The following is a 22,313-nucleotide window of genomic DNA, read 5'->3' on the forward strand; positions in this document are numbered from 1 at the left end:
GAGGTCACGTGGCTTGTTTGTAATATGAAATCATGTCGTCCAGGGTTTCAAAGGTAACCCTGGGCGCTGCTGCCGGGCCTTCAGGGGCAGGAGAGGGTGACGGGTGTGCGGGCCCGGGCTCCTGATTCTGGCCAGAAGACTGCCCTGGGTCCCCCTGTGCGGGGCCAGGTCTGCTCCACGTTTGCGTCCCGAAGGAGCCAGGCCTCTTCTGACCCACAAAGTAATCCGACGGTGGGGCAAACTCGGGGTCTCGCTCAGCACGGAGGTCGGACTGTCGTTTCGACCAGTATCCAAAGGAAAAGTCTAGCGAAAGTAAGAAAGAGCGCTGTTGGAATTCACGAGTAATCAGGGAAGTTTACAGTCAATTGGTTTTTTGTCAATTGTTATATACACTTCTCCCCCCTCCCCCCAGTACTGGGGACTGAACCCCTAAGTGCCACTGAGCTACATCCCCGGGTTCCCAGCCCCCTTTGCTGAGGTGCTGGGGACCGACCTGGGTGTGCTCTACCTCTGCGCTACACCCCAACCCTCTGTGTGTGTTTGTGTCTGTGTGTGTGTGTGTGTGTGTGTGTGTGGTACTGGGGATAGAAGCCCATGAAGTGTGAACATCATCTCCTTCTTCAAAAATTATTTTAAGGTTATTTGGATCAATATGTGTAACTGGAATTTTATGTATAAGCGTTATTACCTAAAACAGGTGTACGATGGCTTGTGAGAGACTCAGTCAGCAAAGAATTTTTTCCCAAGGACAATGTCTGGGCCAAAAGGTTAAGTTCAAGCTGACCTTGTGATAGAAGACAAAGCTTACTTTCTATGATTCATTACATGTCTGGCACCCTGCCCTGAGGTCTGTTAAAGAATCTTTTTTTCCTTTGAACTCTCCTGCTCACATGAATATGGTTTTTTCTGTCCTGCAGGTAAGAAAGTATAAAGGTTGTTTTAAGCTCTAAATAAATAGAGCAGAATGCAGCTGGTCTTCTGTGTGTCAGCGTCTCTCTCACGACCTCGACTCTTCTCTCACCAACACACGAACCCCGACTCTTGCTAGGGCTGGACCCGGCAATACAGACTATTTTAAAATCACGTACTTTAAAAGTAATTCCTGAAGAGTGACATTCCAAGGCTGTAAGACCACATTAGGACAGCATGAATTTAAAACTTCCTCCAAGTGCTTTAAAAAGGAAAGCAGCCAGGCGTGGTGGGACATGTCTATAATCCCAGTACTTAGGAGGCTGAGGCAGGAGGATTGCCAGTGTCAGAGCAATCACTGAGCACGCCCAAGGCCCTGGGTTCCATCCCCTGCACCACAAAAGTGGAAACCCCACCCCCAGAATCATACTGATGATAAGTCGGGTCCCTCCCCTGCCCCACGTGATCTCACAGCGGGAACAGGAGGCGGAACCCTGGAAGCCAGCAGCAGAGATATCGCGAGATTTACGACATACTTGAAATCACGAGACTACAGATGCCACAAGAGAATCAGCCTGCCTGTAAAACTTCGGTGCCTCTGACTCAGCCTGCTGGTCAGGACTACGCACAACTCTCCGGACGCATGGCCCATCGGTCCCTAGACTCCCGGAAGGTGCCGGGTCTGAATAAAGCAGCGGTCTCTGATAACCTGGTTGGTGTTTTTACCTCCCTCCTAAACTCCCTGACTCTATTTTCAACCTTTCAACTATGATTTCAGAAAACCTCCCTGCGCAGGGCCCACGGACAGGAAGGGTACACCTCGGAGCCGCCCCCTCACCTTTTCCTCGGTCCCACTCCCTGACGTGCGGCACCCCGGGCTTGGTGTCCTTCCTCTCCTGGATGATCACCTCTACTTTGCTGCTCTGGGCGACAGGAGGGGGAGTCGGCACAGCCTTTGGTTCTGGTGGCAAAGGCCCGATAATATCTCCATCTGCTTTTTATAAGGAAATAAAAGACACCAATAAATAATGACAAAACATGCTAAAATTAACTCAATAACTAAGAGTAGTTAACAGTGTCTACAAAGCACCTATCATGTCCCAGGCAATGAGCTAAGTATTTGTATGCAATGGGTCTTTTAATTCTTGTAACAAGAACCTAGAAAATTCCATATTCCCATTTTATGGTTGAAGGAAAATTCATCTCAGCAATCCTGCACAGGTAAGAAACATTAAGAAAGCCGGGCGTGGTGACACACGCCTACAATTCCAGTACTTGGGAGGCTGAGACAGGAGGATCATAGGTTCAAGGCCTGCTTCAGCCGCTCAGTGAGGCCCTCCCCGACTTGGTGAGACCTTGTTTAAAAATAAAAGGTAATAAAATAGGGCTGTGGGTGTAGCTCGGAGGCAGAATGCCCCTGGGTTCAATCCCCAGTAACACACACACACAAAAATTCCACACACACAAGGGCTACCGCGTATCAGGCAGATCTTGAGAAAGCTCGATCAGGGGCTCTGCAACGGCGTAGATCCCCCATGAAGAATGTCTAGCATTCCTTTCTTTCTTAAAATTATTTTAGGATTATTTGGGTTAATATGTATAATTGGAATTTTATGCATAAACATTATAACTAAAACTGATGGGCGGCGGCTTGTGAGAGACTCAGGCAGCAAAGATTCTTTCCCAAGGATAACGTTATTGGGCCAAAGAGTAAGTTCAAACTGACCTTAGTTTGAGCCACTGTATAAGATCAAGGTTTCAGTCAGCCTTGGGAAGTGACACGAAATACACTATGGTTGTTTAAATGTCTAGCACCTTGCCCTAAACTTTATAGAAAATAATAACTTTTACTGTCCTCGGCAATCCTGCTTGCATGACTATGCCCTTGCTTTTCTGCCCAAAAATAAAGTATAAAAACTATAACAAATCCTGAATAAAATGAAGAAGGTTGACTCTTATTTCGTGTGGTCATTCTTCTTTCATTATCGGCCTCGGTTTCCCCCTCATCAACACACGAACCCCGACTCTGCTAGGGCTGGACCCCGGCACACAAGAAACAGCCGGGCATGGTGGTTCATGTCTATAATCCCGGTACTTGGGAGGCTAAGATTCCCGGAGGATCACAGGTTCAAGGCCAGCCTCAGCAATTTAGTAAGACTTTGTTTCCAAATAAAAACTAGAATAGTGCTGGGGGTGCAGCTCAGAGGTAGAATGTCCTGGGTTCAATCCTCAGTACCACAAAGAAGAAAAAAAAAGTGTTAAGATCCAGGGCTGGACCCCAGGCTGGGGTTCCAGGTATTTATTCCTCCTGTGCCTCTGCTTCACAAGCCAAACAATAAAGGACCAGAGACTCCCAAAGCCTTCAACCAAAGTAACAACCCCACAATCCCAGGCGAGGCAGGAGGAGCGGGGATGAGAGCCGGGACGCGCTGCAGGCTGCTCCACTTTGACTGCACTTTGAAAAACTTAAAGAAAAGAGATTTTTAAAAAGAACCACGGTGGCACTTTGTATTTTCTGGGAATGACAGACGTTCAGAGGACAGAGCAAAACCCAGAGGGACAGAGACGCTATTTATATGGAACCAGACGGATGCCTTTCACATTTTTTCAGTTTTTCCTGGTTTCTTTTCAAAGCTAAATGAGGGTTTGCTCAGAAGTTAGAAAGTGGCCCATCCCTTGGCACGAGGCGTTTATGAAAGCTGGGGAGGCCTTTCTAGGTCCCTAGACACCCGTACTCCCCTTTCCCTGCTGGAAACAGAATGCTCTTGATGGAGAGACCACTTCCAGCTGCCTGCAGCTTGGAACAGCCCAGGGGACCGAGCTCTGGCCAGCGGGATAGAAACGCACAGGTTGGCCCGGCATGGTGGCGCACGCTTGTCATCCCCGCGCTTGGGAGTCTGAGACAGGAGGATCGCGCAGGTTCAAAGCCAACTTCAGCTACTTAGTGAGGCTCTCAGCAACTTAGTGACAAGACCCTGTTCCCAAATAAAATATAAAATAGGTCCTCGAGTATAAAGCCCCTGGGTTCCATCCCCAGTACCACACACACACACAAAAATTAAATGCACAGGTTGTAGTAACTGACTCAGAGTCCTAAAAGGAAGCTGCTCCCCACTCCCCTCTTCCTCCTCCCCGGGGCAGGCAGGACCTGGATGGGGAGCCAGCTCTCCAGGCAGTGAACTCACCAGGGGCCTAGGGGCCTGGGACTGGGTGGCCGCTCCAGGCGCAGCCACTGGCCTGCCCGGCACCTCAGAAGTGCTGGGTAGAAACAGGGTTCTGTCTTCTTTGAGCCACTCTGTGACGGAGTCTCTGCTAGGACAGCTTAGCTTTTACTTCCTAACACTACAACGAGGAGTCTGACCACAGCCTTGAACAGTGCCGGCTGTTAAGCTCCAGGGGTCCAAATCGCCAGCTTTTGGAGCCCGGTCTTTGTTAAGCTGTCTCTACTCCTATCTCTAAGTTCTTTATTTTTTTATTTTTATTTTTATTTTATTTGCGGGTCTGGGGATAGAACCCAGGGGCATTCTACTTCCAAGCGACAGCCCCAGCCCTATTTTTTATTCTTTATTTTGAAACAGGGTCTCACTGAGTTGCCGAGGGCCTCACTAAATAGCTGAGGCTGGCTGTGAACCGTGATCCACCAGTCTCAGCCTCCCGAATGCTGGGATGACAAGCGTGCGCCACCAGGCCCGGCATGCTCTAAAAAGTCAGTGTAGGAAAAATAAAGAATGAGTATAGTATAAGCAATCGAAACTACAGCCATACGCAACCATGCTGAGATCTAGAAAGCTCAGAAGGAATCTTCAATGCATTACTGTAGGACATCATAAATATTTGCGGTAACAGACATGTTTACAATGATTTAAAAACTATACAAGGGTTACATGTATCAAAATATCACGTACTAGCTCATAAATATGTACAGCTCAAAACATTTTTGTATACTTGAATTAAAAATTTTTTACCCTAAAACATTTATGTGCACAATTAAATTTTATCTTAGAATACTCTTTCTCTTAAGTCTCAGTTACTAAACTGTGCCATTCTAAAAAAATCCAACATATAGTTTGTTAATATGCCTGCCCACTGCCTAAAAATACTAAAGAGCCATTCTGTATTACTTTGGTTATAAAAATTGCTCCTGGCAGTACTTCAAAGGTCTTTGGCTTCCATGGAGAAAAAACTAAATGGCTAATTTCACACACCAGCCCTACCAGAGCGACTTCACTGGAACTAAGCTTTTCCCTTTCAAGTAAAAATCCGAAGCCGTGATATACCTGTGTCGTCATCCTCTGTGCCATCTTCTTTGGACTTTTTCATCTTCTTTTGTCGGAGTTTGGCAAGTCTTGCTTCTAAAATAGCCTTTCGTTTTTCCTTTATATTTTCTCGTTTGGTCCTCTGATCTGTTGTCTAAACAGAACCGAGAGTCAGACGTCTCGAGCGCTACTCCAAGAACCCTCTGAGGCCTGGCGGAGTTCAGCGAGGTCACAGGGCATCGTGGAAGCTCCAGCAACCCCCCCCCCCAGCTCTCCTCTCCTCCTGGATCCCTTCAAGAACTTTCCATTTTGTCACATGGCCCACCCAAAAGGACCCCATCTGAAACCAGCTTCAAATGACCCAAGTTTCATAGGTTACTTCTTCAACAGTCATTAGAACACTTCTAATCTTAAAGTTTGGAACACCAAAACAGAAGAGCAATTACCTTTGTGCAACCGTCGACAGCATTTTGAATAGCGCTTTTAATTTCTAATTTAATTTACTGGATTTTCCTTTCGCTGTAAAGCCCCACGAGAAGCCGCCCGCCCAATCCTTCCTCACATCGGCGTTGAATTCCATTTTGTACCTGCTCACGCAGCATCTCTAAGGTTTTCATTTGCTTGTGTCTCAACTCCTGGTCTCGGGCAAAGGCAAAATACCCAACACCAAGCTGCCGGGCCTCTGAAATAAGTTAAAATTATTCGAAAGATTAGATTTCCTTCATCAGTAATCTGCAGTCACGCCAAACTTCCTACCAAAACAAAAAGAAACACAGTGATACTCATACAAGTTTTTAAAATGCAGCTAAGCAAACTAAAAGCCGTGATGAGTTTTTGTTCTGGGTATGGAGTACGTGCCTGTAATCCCAATACTGGGGAGGCTGAGACAAGAGGGTCGCAGACTTGAGGTCAGGCTCAGCAGAAATTTGGTGACCCTGTTTCAAAATAAAATTTAAAAAGGCGGGGGATGTAGCTCAGAGACAGAAATGTCCCTGCATTTAACCCCTAGTACAAAAAAAAAAAAAAAAAGTTTTCATCTTGTTTGCCAAGTGATACCCATAAAAAGATTACCTTTCGGCCATGGCTATCTAGTTCACTCATCTTAAGGAATGAGCTCTTGGATTAACAGGCCGTGTGTTGGGCTCTGAGATGGACACGGGCCTCCTCTGAATTTCTACAGCAGCCGCTCCCACTTCCTCGCCAGGCTGTGGCTCTACGAACCCGCCCTCCTGCTTGCCACCGCTGAGCCGGAGGGGCAGGACGGAGCCCGGCGTACCGTGGTCGCGGATGTCTTCATAGTGGACGGGCCCCACGGGCCTCCTCAGTGCCTCCCTTTCCTCGTCCTCCCACTGCTGGCGCTGAAGCTCCTTCCTCATATCTTCCGACAACAAGGTCTTTTCGTTAGCAGGACTAATAAATCTAACGGGGAACAGAGCGAAAACTGTCTTCAGATACGGAGAGATTGCAACGCTTCCGCTCCGGCCGCTGGACCACAGAGACGGTCCACTATTGGATGGAGACGACAGCTCCTGACAGAGGCCCCTGGCTCACGGCACCACCACCTCCCGATTTAAATCATGCACCACACGTGCTACACGAGCGTCCTGCAATCTTGCCTCAGCACAACGATGAGTTAACGGAACCTTCCTTCCCATGCTGCCCCTCGGGCTACCAGAGGGAAGGCAGGACTCTGGGCCTTCTAAAAAGTGACTCAATATAATATTCAATCAATATTCTTATGCCTTAACAAAAGACTTGGGCCAAGGTTTGCAGAGCACATACGTACAGCCTCCCCTGGAGATTTTTATCCATCTCCAGCAAATCTGGCAAATCCTTTCTCATGCAGCGCCGGGACCGCCCCAAAGAGTCCACATAATCCACCCTGAAATCAAAGCGAGAAGATGTGAGGTGGGCTTTGTGGAGGCTCCGCACACGTGCTAACTACACCTCGTTGCCAAGGCCCCTCCGCAGAGGGACTGCTACCGCTGAGAACGCGCTAGGGGGTTGGCGGTGTCAGGGACTGAATTGTTCTACCTCTGAGCAATACCCCAGCCCTGTTTGATTTTTTAGTTTGGAGCAGGATCCTAACAGTTGCTGAGGGCTATGCTAAGTTGCTGAGGCTGGCCCCAAACCTGCAATCCTCCTGTTTCAGCCTCTCAAGTACTGGGATTATAGGCGTGCACCGAGAATATGCTTCTTAAAAGTTCAAAGCTGACACACAAGCCTGGCGCGATGGTGCATGTCCACAGTACCTGGGAAGCTGAGACAGGCAGATTCAGGTTTGAGGGAGGCCCTGGCAACTTAGTGAGACCCTATTTTTTTTTTTTTTTTTTTTGGTGGTACTGGGGTTCCTGGAAGCCCTTCTACCTCTGGGCTACACTCCCAGACCTATTTTTACATTTTCATTTGGAAACAGGGTCTCCTAAGCCAGCGCGCGCGGCTGGCTTCGAACCTGCGCGATCCTCCTGTCTCTGCCTCCCAAGCGCGGGGATTACAAGCGTGCGCCACCACGCCCGGCAAGAGAGACCCTATTTCAAATTAAAAATGAAGTAGGGCTGGGGGTGTAGCTCAAAGGTAGAATGCCCTGGGTTCGATCCACAGTACCACACACACAAAAAAAGCTGACATACAAGAAAGTGTATTGTGCCCTCCATTAAATTTCTTTTTTCAGTACTAGGGATGGAACCCAGGGGCATTCTACCTCCGAGATATACCCCCAGCCCTATTTTATTCTTTATTTCGAAACAGGTCCTCACTAAGTTGCAGAGGGCCTCACTAAGAAGTTGAGGCTGGCCACGAACCGCGATCCTCCGGTCTCAGCCTCCCACACCTCTTTTTCTTATTTCTTCTCGTTGGTACAATTCTTGGTATCAAAGAAATTTCATTTAAGTAAGCCAGAGTGTTTCTCAGATTCTTTTTAATTAGGAGGAATACAAACAACGTCAGCTTTGCCCAAACTAGCCAGCAGAGACAGGAAAGCCAGGAAGACAGGAGGCAAAATGAAATTCCCTGCCTTCCCAGGGTAGTAGCGGACCCGGCTTCTGCAGTCATGGGCAGAGACTGCCCTTTCCGCGCCCGCCGCGGTAGCACAGTGGGGGCACTAGGCGCCTCGCTCGTCCGCAGCCCAGCTCACGGGCAGACTCAGCACGTGCGGGCTGTGCTTCTGTGAGCGGTTTCTTTTTTCTGAAGCAATGCTGACTTCAGCTGTTAGCCTGTGATTTAAAAACTGAATGTGTTGCCGGGCGTGGTGGCGCACGCTTGTAATCCCTGCGCTTGGGAGGCGGAGACAGGAGGATCGCGCAGGTTCGAAGCCAGCCGCGCTGGCGTAAGAGACCCTGTTTCAAAAATATAAAATAGGTCTGGGAGTGTAGCCCGGAGGTAGAAGGGCTTCCAGGAACCCCAGTACCACCAAAAAAATAAAAAAATAAAAAAAAAAAACTGAATGTGTGGGAACCCAGCACTGTAATCCTACAACTGATTATCCCAAGAAATAAAACCTGCCCCTGCAGAAAGCAGATTCTTTCTTTCTTCCTCTTCCCCCTCGTCCCATGAAATGGGAGGAGCAAACCATCTCACCAGTTGGTCTGCGTAATTATTTACAGTATTTTTGTGGAAAGATTTTCCACCACCTGGAATTTAGCTACCGCAAGACTTTTATAAAGCGGTCATAATTCTGGAGCTTAGTTTAAAAACCACCACCCAAAAAAAAGTGTCAGAACTGCTTGCAGTGCGTCTCCCTTCGCCACACGGTGGCATGTGGCACCTTCAAACGCCCTCCACACTCTTCAAATTACGGGCAAATTGCTTGTGATCATGCAAGCATTAATAAGCAGAAATGTAAAACACATTAGACCTTTCAAAAGAGATGAGATTTCTGCTGTGAAAGGCAATCAGGAACTATTCTGTTTCTGGAACAGGCTTCCAAACACACAGATCCCATCCAAACAGAGGAAGGCTGGCTGCTCGAGCTAAGTAGCAATGCGAGGGGCCCCTGCCCCGGGCGGACCCCAGGTCCCGGGGGTAATTCCAAAGAGAGCCGAGTATCCTGTCTTCTCCAAAGGGCTCTGGGGAGGGTAAGGCGCCTGCCCGGGAAGCACTCACATTACCAGGGAGGAAATAAAGGCCACCACAAGTCTGCCTCCGACCTTTTCCTGGTAACGAAGTGCGCTAAGATGTAAGATCTGAGCCATGTGTGGCGACACACATCTATAATCCCAGTACTTGGGAGGCTGAGACAGGAACATCACAGGTTCGAGCCCAGCCTCAGCAACCTAAGAGAGGCTCTCAACTTAGTGAGGCCTTGTTTGCAAGGAAAAAAGAAAAGAGGGCTGGGGGCATAGCTTGGAGGTAGAATGTCCCTGGGCGGAATCCCCAGTATGATACCCCCACCACCAAAAAAAAAAAAAGGTAAGCTCCAAAAGGCAGGAAATCTATTAAATGCTACCCATGTTCAGATAAGGAAGCGGCCACTTAAATTAGAAGTGATGAAGAAAGGCTCGCACATACAGCACGCCCTTCTCTCCAGGTCCCTCACAGATGCGGTCAGATCCCGCCGCAGTGCCCCCTAACTGCTTAGACACAGCTTCTGCAGAAAGCAGGAAGAGGCCTGTTTCATCCCAGTGAGAACCGCACCGCTGGACCAAGGCGGACACCCCGTAAGAGGAAGGTGTGCATCTCTGCGTCCACGGTGGGCGCGTACTCTCCAGCTCCCAAACAACCGCCCCAGGCCAAAGGCTGAAGTCAACAAAGCCACAAACGTCCTGAGCAGGGCCTGAGCACTCCCTCCACAAAAGACCCATGCGCCGTGCAAGGGAGTGGGTGGACAGGGCACCAGGACGGTCAGAGCCTTAGAGCACCGCTAGGCGATCGCAAGGACAGCCGGAGAAGGGCGCAAAGAACCACGTCTCAGAGAAAATCAGTAGGATGGGGTTTTCATTCTGGTCTCTCGTTGATTCGTGGGTGTCTGGGTAAAGCAAAGACTGGCTTGGTTTCTCATACTTACCTACTTCTAGGCAAAATTTAGGGAAGTTTCAATAACAAACTTTTATAAAATGTCTGCTTAGCCGGGTGTGGTGGCACAAGCTTGTAATCTCAGTACTCGGGAGGCTGAGACGGGAGAATAGCGCAGGTTTGAAGCCAGTCTCAGCAGCTTAGTGAGGCTCTCAGTAACCTAGTGAGACCCCGTTTCCAAATAAATTATATTTTATTTATTTATTCATGTGGTACTGGGGATGGAACTCCGGAGCATTCTACCTCTGAGCCATACCCCAGCCGTATTTTTTTATTCTTTATTTTGAAACAGGGTCTCACTGAGTTGCAAGGGCCTCACTAAGTAGCTGAGGCTGTCTGCAAACCGAGATGCTTAAACTGCAAATGCCCGGCTTCCAAATAAAATATAAAATAGGAGTGGGCGTACAGCCCAGAGGTAGAAGGCCTCTGGTTTCAATTTCTGGTACCACAAAGGAAAAAAAAAAGTCTGCTTATGCTCCAGAGAGCAGTTTTTGGGTAGTTCAAAATACTCTCACTACTTGTAAGAGTTGAGGGCAGGCCGGGCGTGGCGGCGCACGCTTGTCATCCCCGAGCCTGGGAGGCAGAGACAGGAGGATCGCGCAGGTTCGAAGCCAGGCGCCCTGGCTTAAGAGACCCTGTTTCCAAATAAAAATAATAAAATAGGTCTGGGAGTGTAGCCCGGAGGTAGAAGGGTTTCCAGGAACCCCCCCACCGCCCCCCCCCCCAAAAAAAAGCTGGAGGGCCTCGGTATATTGAAACCTGGTCAGCCGCCAAGTCCTGGGGTGACAGGCACGCGCAACCCGGCCAGCCCGTGATGCTACCCACCACTCTTCACTGGGGTCCTGCGGAGAGGGTATGTCTCCCTCGGGAAAATCTTCATCGTCTGTTTCTCCTGCCTTCTGGGCTGCTCGACTGGCACCCAAAGCCTCCATTTCTTTGCGCTTGTCAATGATCTTCTGTGTGAAATCCACGAGGTACATATCTTCCACTTCTTCATCTGAGACACAGACATCAGTTTCAGACTCTTGACATTAAGGAGAAAAGCCCGCGTGGTGCTGCCTGCGGCTCCACTGCCCTGGCAACGTACCACCAAAGCGTCCACCCAGGAAGACGCACGTCACGCAAGGCCCAGCCCTGACGGGGAAGCTCTCAGGAGGCCACTGGCAACAAGGACCACACACACACAAAACAGCTTTAAAAAGCCAGAGCCGGGCGTGGTGGCGCACGCTTGGTATCCCAGTGCTTGTGAGGCTGAGACAGGAGGATCACAGGTTCGCAGCCAGACTCAGGTACTTAGTGAGGCCCTCCGCAACTTAGTGAGACCGTTTCAAAATAAAGAATAAAAAGAGGGCTGGGGGTGTAGCTGGGAGGTAGAATGTCCCTGGGTTCGATCCCTAGTACCACAAAAATAAATAAATAAAATTTAAGCTAGGTGTGGTGGCGCACGCTTGTCATCCCCGCGCTTGGGAGGCGGAGACAGGAGGATCGCGCAGGTTCGAAGCCAGCCGCGCGCGCTGGCTTAGGAGACCTTCCAAAAAATATATATAAAATAGGTCTGGGAGTGTAGCCTGGAGGTAGAAGGGCCTCCAGGAACCCCGGTACCACCAAAAAATAAAATTAAATAAAAAATAAATAAAAAAAATTTAAAATAGGGCTGAGGATGTAGTCTGGAGGTACAATAGCTCTAAGTTCAAGCCCCACTACCAAAACAAATTAAAGCCTATAGTTTCTGCTGCCCTACCAATATATTATCTGAGCGAGCCATACCATCTCAGAAAGCTGTCTGAACACAGCGTCGGGCGGGTAGCAGCTCAGGGCCAATCGCATGCTGCAGAAGCAGGAAGCTTTCCTCGCAGACCAGGGCGGCTGGCCTTGCTACGGGCCACGCGCTTAGCCCTGGCTGTACTACTGCCATACAGAAAGCGTCTCAGGTCGGACTTCAGGAGGAAGAGGTCTTTTCTAGGTGAGAGCCACCGCTCAGACAGGTGAGAGCCAGGGTTGCGCACGCGCGCACGCACTCACAAACGGTGTTATGTGACGCTTCTTCACACTGGATTTGAGGTCCGCGCGAGTCTGAGAACAGCGACTGAGTGACACTGAACAGTGACAGGCTCCCTGCTACCAGGTGACAGTGTTATCCCCACTGTATAATCGAGAGGAGTTCACCGAGGCTCCAAACTTACCTCGCCCAAACCCAGATCCTATCTACCTATCAGGAGGGGCCTGCCGGCTTTGACAAAAGTCCGCCTCCAGGTTCACACTCCCCTGGTTCTTCTTTCTGTATTACATACAAGTAGTCGGGCACCGTGGCACATGCCTGTAATCCTAGTACTTGGGAGGCTGAGACAGGAGGATCGCCGGTTTGAGGACAGGCTCAGAAACTCAGTGTGACTCTTTCACACACACAAAAATAAAAATAAAAAGAGCTGTGGGTGTATCTTGAAGACAGAAACTCCCAGGGTTCAATCCCTAGTTAATTTTAATTAATTAATTAACTTATTTATTTGGGGGGGGGTGTGGTACTGAGGATTGAACCCAGAGGCATTCTAAATTCGAGCTATCTCCCCAGCCCACTTTTTATTTCTTATTTGGAAACAAGAGTCTTGCTAGGTTGCTGGGAGTCTATTTGCTAAGGCTGTCCTCGAACCTGCGATCCTCCTGTCTCTGCCTCCAAAGTGCTGGGATTACAGGCATGCACCACCACAGCCAGCTAATCCTCAGTTGGGAAAAAAAAAAAAAAAGTATAAGTTTAAATAAAAAAAGAAAAAGAGTTTGCTTAAAAAAAAAAAAAAAAAAAAAAAAAAAAACTTAAGCCACAAAATAATTCAGATGGGAAAGAAATGCATTCTCCAGGGCCCAGTTACAGGAACCCGCACTGGGGAGGCCTTCGGGAGACACCTCACAGAAATCAAATGAAAAACAGGAAACGGCCTGAGCCCCTGGTCCAGCAGTTCCGCAATCACACCCAGAGCTCCCTCGGGCACAGCGGTCACTGCGCCAATGGCGGCCTACACCGCGGCTGTTTCCCGCCGCCCTCTCCTTCCCCACCACCCTCTCCTTCCCCACCACGACAGGTGTCCTGAGGCAGAGAATCTGCTGCCCTGCCCTGCCGGCCCTCCCCACACCGCCACGCCCGCCGCTGCGCCGGCAGGTCCTGTGGATGTTCTCATCTCTGAGCAGCCCCAGAAGTAAAACTCCGATTTGATTTTACAGCTTCCTCCCTATTTGCGCGGTTACTCAAACAGGTCGTGTAGGAGCAAAGATCTGTATGAATTAGAAAAAGCAAAGCAGGATAAGCCGATCGTTATATTTACCTATAAAGTCTCCTTTAGTCATCTTTTCATATAATTTGGCTTTTTCTTCCAACTTTTCTCTAGGAGAGAAAAAAAAAATTAGAAATGGTCTTATAACTGTTCTGACTGGTAAGGCTACAGCACCCTCTTTTCTTTTTCTTTCTTTTTTTTTTTTTTTTTGCAGTACTGGGGATGGAACCCAGGGGCGTTCTACCTCTGAGCTATACCCCCAGCCCAATTTTTTATTCTGTATTTTGAAACAGGGTCTCACTGAGTTGCAAAGGGTCTCACTAAGTAGCTGAGGCTGGCCTCAAACCACGATCCTCCTTTCTCAGCCTCCCAAGTGCTGGGATTGCAAGGGTGTGCCACCACGCCCCGCTTAGGATATGATAATGTCTATCTACCTAGCATATGGTACTAGCCCGCGGGCATTCTACCTCTAAGCTTCATCCCCGGCCCTATTTTATCTTTTATTCATTTTGAAACAAGGCCTCACTAAGTTGTGGAGGGCCTTGCTAAATTGCTGAGGCTGGCCTCAAACCTGCGAAGATCCTCCAGTCTCAGCCTCCCAAGTACTAGAATGATAGGCATGCACCACCAGGCCAGGCTGATAATGTCTATTTAAAAGGCAGCACGAAAAATGTACTCATGACACTCTGCTAATAAAAATACAAACGCGTTCCAACGAAGCAGCCTGTCTGCTCACATTCATTCTGACGACATTTATTTGCTGGCGGGTACAGACCAGGTAAGATCACTAGCAATTCTTTATTCTAGAAGATCTTAATGGTAGCAACGCGAAGCCCAGAGGACGGCCGAGCGTTCCTTTGGGAACGATCACACCTAATCACAATGGACAATCCCACTTGTATTGGCATCCGGAGGCTGCACGGTCTCGGCTCACAGGGCTGTGACGAGCGACTCAACCCTTCTACGCTTCGGTTCCTACAGAGACGATGGAAAATCCAAACAGTACCGCCTCTGAGGGCGTCAGGAGGGCCACCTGGATGGCAGGCACAAGGCATGTCACCTGCCATCCTGTCTTAGCCTCCCCAGTTCTGCGACTGCAGGGCACTCCACCCCGCCAGGCTGAATCCTAAACTTAAAGTATCGTAGGACATAACTGTACCCGAGAAACGGGCAAAGTCTAAAATGGCAACCGTAAAGGAGATATTATTTTATCAGTGTGGAACTTCTTGGATATGATGCCAGTATTGTGATCGTACAAGACAATATCCTTGTTCTTTTGTGGTATTGGGAATTGAACCCAGGGGCATCCTACCTCCACGCTACACCCTCAGCCCTATTTTATCTTTTTTTTTTTTTTTAAATTTTTATTTTTTGGTGGTACTGGGGTTCCTGGAAACCCTTCTACCTCCGGGCCATACTCCCAGACCTACTTTTTATATCTTTATTTGGAAACAGGGTCTCCTAAGTCAGCGCGGCTGGCTTCGAACCTGCGCGATCCTCCTGTCTCCGCCTCCCAAGCGCGGGGATGACAAGCGTGCGCCACCGCGCCCAGCTTATTTTTTATTTTGAAACAAGGTCTCACTAGGTTGTGGAGGACCTCACTAAACTGCTGAAGCTGGTCGCGAACCTGCAAACCTCCTGACTCAGCCTCCCAAGTACTGGGATTACAAACGTGTGCCACCATACCGGGCTTCACACTCCAGCCCTTTAAAATTTTGAAACAGAGCCGGGCGTGGTGGGCGCGCTTGTCATCCCTGCGCTTGGGAGGCTGAGACAGGAGGATCGCACAGGTTCGAAGCCAGCCTCAGCTACTGAGTGAGGCTCTCAGCAACTTAGTGAGACCCTGTTTCCAAATAAAATATAAAATAGGTCTGGGAGTATAGCCTGGAGGTAGAAAGCCTCTGGGTTCCACCCCCAGGACCACCAAAAAAAATAATAAAATAAATTTTAAAAAATTTTTTTTTTTTTGGTGGTACTGGGGTTCCTGGAAGCCCTTCTCCCTCCGGGCTACACCCCCAGACCTATTTTTACATTTTTATTTGGAAACAGGGTCTCCTAAGCCAGCGCGCGCGGCTGGCTTCGAACCCGCGCGACCCTCCTGTCTCCGCCTCCCAAGCGCGGGGATGACAAGCGTGCGCCACCACGCCCGGCATTATTTTTAATTTTATTATTATTATTTTTTTGGTGGTCCTGGGGTTCCTGAAAGCCCTTCTCCCTCCGGGCTCCACTCCCAGACCTATTTTATATTTTTATTTGGAAACAGGGTCTCCTAAGCCAGCGCGCGCGGCTGGCTTCGAACCCGCGCGATCCTCCTGTCTCCGCCCCCCGAGCGCGGGGATGACGAGCGTGCCCACCGCGCCCGGCTAGGATCTTGCTAGGTTGGTGAAGGTCTCCCTCAGTTGCTGGGGATGGCCTCGAGCCTGCAATCCTCCTGACCGAGCCTCCCAGGCATCAGGATCACAGGCGCGCGCCGCACGCCCGGCTGCAAGTGCGTTTTTCAGAGACTAACTGTACCTTGCTTTGTCTAACGTCTTCTGCTCCTCGGTCTTCTGCTCAGCATCCTTCTCGGCTCGACTTGAAACTCCTGTGTTCTGCTTGCTCCAGATACTTGGTTTCTAGAGAGTAATTCAAAAGGACAAGATAGAAGCATCACCTGGTTGTAGGGGGAAAATCTCTCTGTGCATCAAAGAGATCGGCGCTTAGGGGTCAACAGGCATCAGTACATCTTCTGACATCGATCTTACATCCTACAAGCAAAGCTGGAGCGCTAAGGAACATGAAGAAATTCTTTATACAACTGAAGAGAGTTACGTCTCCACTACCTTTTGCTTCCTGAGTCATTACAATGTAAGATTCTAACAAAAACTACAGAGTATTAGTAAAATGGCTGGTAGATGCCATTACCTATAAAGTTAGAAAACAACTCCTAGCTCTTAAAGACCCAGATTATTTTGCTTATTTTATATTACCTAACAGTTTATCTGTTTGAATACAAGATATCTATATAACAGGTAATTTTCCATGAGAATGTGAACCTACTAACATGTTCTTTTCCAAAAGACGTAGCAATGACGTAGAGTATAATAATTCTTATTTTCCTACTTGACATTTCACGCAAATTGTTCAAATGCAAGACAAGAATATTTTTCCTTCACAGACACCGCTGACACTTTCAAAAAGCTTAAGTAGAGTATAATTATCTCGTGTTTGAAATCTCTGAAGATAATTAGGTCTTATTTTTTACCTTATTAGTTGTCTTCGGTTTTGCCCAAACTCCAGAATCTTTTAGATGCTTTTCTTGTTTGAATTCTTCTTGTTTTCGGAAGAGTTCTGCCTTAAGATCCACCAACTAGAAAAACAGGAGTAAATTAAAAATATATATACTTTATTCAGTTCTAGCGCAGGGTGGGATTGCTAAGTGAATGTAGCAAGATTTTAGCTTGCTCTCCATGGACGCAAAATGCAACGTCTACGTGGAGAATTCAACAGAAAATCCGACTAAGGCATATTCAATTCTGAATGGGTTACTTTTCTACTCAACCTGTGAAAACTCAAGGCCTTGCCTCTGGCCAAGGAAAGCGCGATAAGGTGAAGTAATAAGAGGAGCCTGCATCTTTCAGATTCAGATTCCACGCACGCCACGCAGCTCCTCCTGAGCAGCGCTGCACCCGGCTCCCGCCTGCGGTAACCTCATTTAATTATCACAACCATTTATTATTTCTACGGAGAAATGTTTTGACTCAGCAACAATCTGAGCACCCCGTTTGTGCCTAGCACTTGACGCCGAAAAGCGGGAGGCGCACGCGACTTACACTTCTGCCTCCAAAGGCCTCCAACCGGATGAGAAACATCCATCACCTACAAAATCAGTGACTGTAAGCCGGGCGCGGTGGCGCACGCTTGTCATCCCCGCGCTCGGGAGGCTGAGACAGGAGGATCGCGCGGGTTCGAAGCCAGCCTCAGCTACTTAGTGAGGCTCTCGGCAACCTAGTGAGACCCTGTTTCCAAATAAAATAGAAAATAGGTCTGGGGGTATAGCCTGGAGGTAGAAAGCCCCTGGGTTCCACCCCCAGTACCACAAAAAAACCCCCCAAAAAACCCAAATCAGTGACTGTAGTAAATGACCAGAGTGGAAGGAAGTCGCATCCAAGTTCAGATAAGGGGGTATTTCTCTCCTTCTGTGTCGAGTTGAAATGTGTGTCTAGCATCTAGTTGACTTAGTTGAATTTTGCATTGAATTCTCCATGTAAACGTTAAATTTTGTGTCCATTGAGGGTATCTATTTCCTTCTGTCAGAGTGATCAAAAAAAGGTGTTTTTTTGGTGGTACTGGGGTTCCTGGAAACCCTTCTACCTCCGGGCTACACTCCCAGACCTATTTTTTATATTTTTATTTGGAAACAGGGTTTCTTATGCTAGCGCGGCTGGCTTTGAACCTGCGCGGTCCTCCTGTCTCTGCCTCCCAAGTGCGGGGATGAAAAGCGTGCGCCACCACGCCCGGCTCAAAAAAAGTTTTGAATGTCATCCCAGCATTTGGGAGGCTGAGACAGGAGGATCATGGTTCACGGGCAGCCTCAGCTACTTAGTGAGGCCCTCTGCAACTCAGTGAGACCCTGTTTCAAAAAATAAAGACTAGCCGGGCGTGGTGGCGCACGCTTGTCATCCCGGCATTCGGGAGGCTGAGACAGGAGGATCGTGGTTCGCGGCCAGCCTCAGCTACTTAGCGAGGCCCTCTGCAATTCAGTGAGACCCGGTTTCAAAATAAAGAATTAAAAATAGGGCAGGGGGTGTAGCTCAGAGGTCGAATGACCCTGGGTTCCATCCCCAGATCCGAAAAAAAAAAAAAAAAAAAAAGACTAAAGAATAAAAAATAGGGCTGGGGTGTAGCTTGGAGGACGAATGCCTCTGGGTTCTATCCCAATACCACACACATAAAAAGTTTGAGCTGAGCAAGTAGAAATAAAGTAGGTTGAACAAAACGATATGTATAGCTCCAAATTTGATTTATCCTGTTCTAGAAACAATAGGTTTAGTTGAATCACATAGTCCAAAAATGGGCAAGAAGGGCCAAGTGTGTCGGGGGCCGTCTATAATCCCAGCACTTTGGGAGACGATAAGATTATCACCAGCTTGAGGCCAAGACTCTACTGCAAAATAAAATAGGGTTGGGAGTGTAGCTCAAAGGTAGAATGCCACTGGGTTCAATCCCCAGTATATGCACAAAAAAGTGACTTTGGCAGGGACTTTTTTTTTTTTTTTTGCAAGTCTGTGGATGAAACCCAGAAGCATTCTACCTCTGAGTTACACCCCCTGACCTATTTTTTATTCTTTATTTTGAAACAGGGTCTCACTGAGTTGCCGAGGGGCTCACTAAGTAGCTGAGGCTGTCCGCGAACCGCGATCCTCTGGGCTCAGCCTCCCGAATGCCGGGATGACAAGCGTGCGCCACCGCGCCCGGCTTTGGCGGGACAATAACGCAAAGGACAGTTTCATTCCAAAACCCAATATTCTAAATCCTTAGAAACAAATGAAAGCTTTCACCTTTTCTTCTAAGCATTCTTAATTACATCAATTTCCCAGACACATTTTTTATTCTACTTCTGAGTTTTAGAAGAAAGATACCTGCCTATAACCCCAGTATTTGGGAGGCTGAGATAGGAGAATCACAGGTTTGAGGACAGCCTCAGCTACTTATCAAGGCTCTCAGCAACCTAGGGAGACCCTGTTTCAAGACAAAACAAAGAACTAGGGGTGTAGCTTGGAGATAGAATGCCCTTGGGTTCAATACCCAGTGCTCCCACCTACACAAATACTATTAAAAGAAAGATGCTGGCCAAGCGTGGTGGTACAAACCTGGAATCACAGTACTGGGAAACTGAGACAGGAGGACAGCAGGCTGGTAGCCAGCCACAGCAACTTAGGGAGACCCTGTTTCCAATAAAAATTAAAAGGGCTAGGGATATAGAGGTAGAATGCCCCCGGGTTCAATCCCCAGTACCACACAAAAATAAAATAATAAAATAAAATAAAATAAAAGCCAGGCGTGGTGGCACATGCTTACTATCCAGTATTTGGGAGTGTGAGACAGGATGATCACAGGTTCATGGCCAGCCTCAGCAACTTGGAAGGCCCCCCACAACTTAGTGAGACCCTGTTTCAAAATAAAGAATAAAAAAAAAAAAAATAGGGCTGGGGGTGTAGCTTGGAGGTTGAATGCTTTGGGGCTCAATTCCCAGTTCTGCTATAAATAAATAAATAAATAAATAAACAAGCAAGATAAAATGAAAACACCGTGTTTTTAGTTTAGTTTAATTTTTTTTTTTTTTCCTATTTGGTGGTACTGGGGATTGATCCCAGAGGCTTTTTCTTTTTGAAACAGGGCCTAAGTTGTGGAAGTCCTTGCTAAATTGCTGAGGCTGTTCTCTACCCCTAATTCCGATCTCAGACTCCCAAGTACTGAGCTGACAGGCGTGTGCTACCACTGACAACTCTACGTCACTTTCCATTATTATTATTATTATTATTATTATTATTATTGTTATTATTATTATTATTACAGTTATTTTGTGACACTGAGGATAGAACCCAGTGGCATTCCTCTGAGCTACACACCCAGCCCTATTTATTATCCTTTATTTTGAAACAGGGTCTCACTAAATTATGGAGGGCCCAAGTAGCTGAGGCTGTCGGCGAACCGCGATCTTCACGTCTCAGCCTCCAACTACTGGGATTCTAGGGTGTCCCACCACGCCTGGCTCTGCTTCACTTTCCTAAGCCTTAATTTCATTATATATAAAGTGGGGGTGCTGGACTGTGGCAGCGCACAGCTGTGATTCCAGTCCTTGGGGAGGTTGAGACAGGAGGATCACAGGTTCGAGGGCACCCTCGGCAAGTAGTGGTCTCTCAGAACCTAGAGAGACGTATTTCAAACTAAAAATAAAATTGGGCTGGGGTTGTAGCTTGGAGTAGAATGCCTCTGGATTGAGTCCTCAATACCAAAAGGGGGGGGGGCATTAATAAGACCTATCTTCAAAAGCAGTCATGAGACCAGGCGTGGTGGCACAAGCTTGTAACCCAGAGCTTGGGAGGCTGAGGCAAAAAGATGGTGCAGGTTCGAAGCCAGCCTCAGCTACTCGGTGAGGCTCTCAGCAACTTAGTGAGACCCTGTTTCCAAATAAAATAGAAAATAGGTCTGGGAGTGTAGCCTGAAAGGTAGAAATCCTCTGGGTTCCACCCCCTGCGCCACAAGGTAAGTAAGTAAAAAATAAAAACTAAAGCAGTCATGACAGCTCAATTCGATGGTTTATATAAAACGCCGGCACAAAATATTATATGCACTACACTTAGAACAAGTTTTCTTCCTAGCCGGGCGTGGTGGCGCACATCTGTGACACGGCGCTTGGGAGGCGGAGACAGGAGGAAGGCGCAGGTTCACAGCCAGCCTCAGCTACTGAGTGAGGCTCTCGGCAACTCAGTGAGACCCTGTTTCCAAATAAAGTATAAAATAGGCCTGGGAGTGTAGCCCGGAGGTAGAAAAACCCCTGAGTTCCACCCCCAGTACCACAAAAACCAATAAATAAAGTATGATTAGGTCTGGGAGGGAGCCCGGAGGCAGGAGGCTTCTGGGTGACACACCCCAGGACCACCAGAAAAAAAAAAAAAAAGTTTCTTCCTGAAGCTCCCGCCCCGTCGGCTGCCAGGTCCTGGGGTCCCTGCCTGGGGGCGACGCCTGGGCCCCTGCGGGGGGTGGGGGGGAGGAGGAGGAGGAGGAGAGGAGGAGGAGGGGAGGAGGAGGAGGAAGAGGAGGAATGGAGGAGGAGGAATGGAGGAGGAGGAGGAGGGATGGAGGAGGAGGAGGAATGGAGGAGGAGGAGGGGAGGAGGAGGAGGAGGAGGTGGAGGAGGAAGAGGAGGAAGAGGAATGGAGGAGGAGAAGGGAGAGGAGGAGGAGGTGGAGGAGGAAGAGGAGGAAGAGGAATGGAGGAGGAGAAGGGAGAGGAGGAGGAGGAGGAGGAGGAGGAGGAGGAGAGGGAGGAGGAGGAGGAGGATGGGGAGGAGGAGGAGGAAGAGGAGGAATGGAGGAGGAGGAGGAGGAGGAATGGAGGAGGAGGTGGAGGAGGAAGAGGAGGAAGAGGAATGGAGGAGGAGAGGGAGGAGGAGGAGGAGGAGGAAGAGGAGGAATGGAGGAGGAGGAGGAATGGAGGAGGAGGGATGGAGGAGGAGGAGGAGGTGGAGGAGGAAGAGGAGGAAGAGGAATGGAGGAGGAGAAGGGAGAGGAGGAGGAGGAGGAGGAGAGGGAGGAGGAGGAGGAGGAGGAGGGGGAGGTGGAGGAGGAAGAGGAGGAAGAGGAATGGAGGAGGAGGAAGAGGGGGAGGAGGAGGAAGAGGAGGGCTCGGAAACCTGGCGCCCGTGGGACCGAGCCACCCTCGCACTCACCGACGAGGCCGTAACTTCCAGAGGCTTCTTCCTCCGGTCCATGGTCTCGCTAAGGCGCCGAGTCCGGAGACCTTAACTGTTAGCATCGGATCAAGGCCCCCCGTCAGCCTGTGGACGCCGCAACCGGAAGTGCCGTAAACGCAAAACCGGAAGTGCCGTAAAACGACGCTGTCTTACGGCGCGCGTTTACGACCTCCCGCCCGGCGCCGCCATCTTGGGTGTGTCCGTAGGGACGCGTCGTGTGACCCGCCATTTATAGAAGGTCAGAGGACGCTCAGCCTTGAGGCTGACTGCCAGGGTCATCCGGAATAAGGTAGAAGATTAAAAAAGGAAAACAAAAAAACGGAGTGGGCTGGGGTGCTGGCGCCATCTTGAGAAGGGAGGAATGGGTGTTCACTGCGACAGATGCCATGTTGAGTGGGGAAGATTGGATGGTGGACG

General features: G+C 48.8%; 1 protein-coding gene across 2 annotated transcripts; it reads right to left on the bottom strand.

Moving 5' to 3' along the window:
• Positions 1-4: 4 nt before the first annotated feature.
• On the bottom strand, positions 5-21,914 carry CCDC174 (coiled-coil domain containing 174; the record flags this gene model as incomplete). Of its 2 annotated transcripts, XM_080718051.1 has the most annotated exons (11): positions 5-303; positions 1,748-1,900; positions 5,187-5,319; positions 5,753-5,847; positions 6,442-6,584; positions 6,952-7,047; positions 11,001-11,172; positions 13,490-13,548; positions 15,953-16,053; positions 16,683-16,787; positions 21,873-21,914. In XM_080718051.1, the coding sequence occupies 11 exons, from the start codon at positions 21,912-21,914 to the stop codon at positions 5-7; spliced, it is 1,398 nt and encodes a 465-aa protein (XP_080574177.1). The 2 variants fall into 2 exon arrangements, with proteins under 2 accessions (XP_080574177.1, XP_080574178.1); XM_080718052.1 differs by lacking the exons at positions 5,187-5,319; positions 5,753-5,847.
• Positions 21,915-22,313: the final 399 nt, after the last annotated feature.

This window comes from Muscardinus avellanarius (assembly GCF_963383645.1).
Source record: "Muscardinus avellanarius genome assembly, chromosome: 22".
Lineage (NCBI taxonomy): Eukaryota > Metazoa > Chordata > Mammalia > Rodentia > Gliridae > Muscardinus > Muscardinus avellanarius.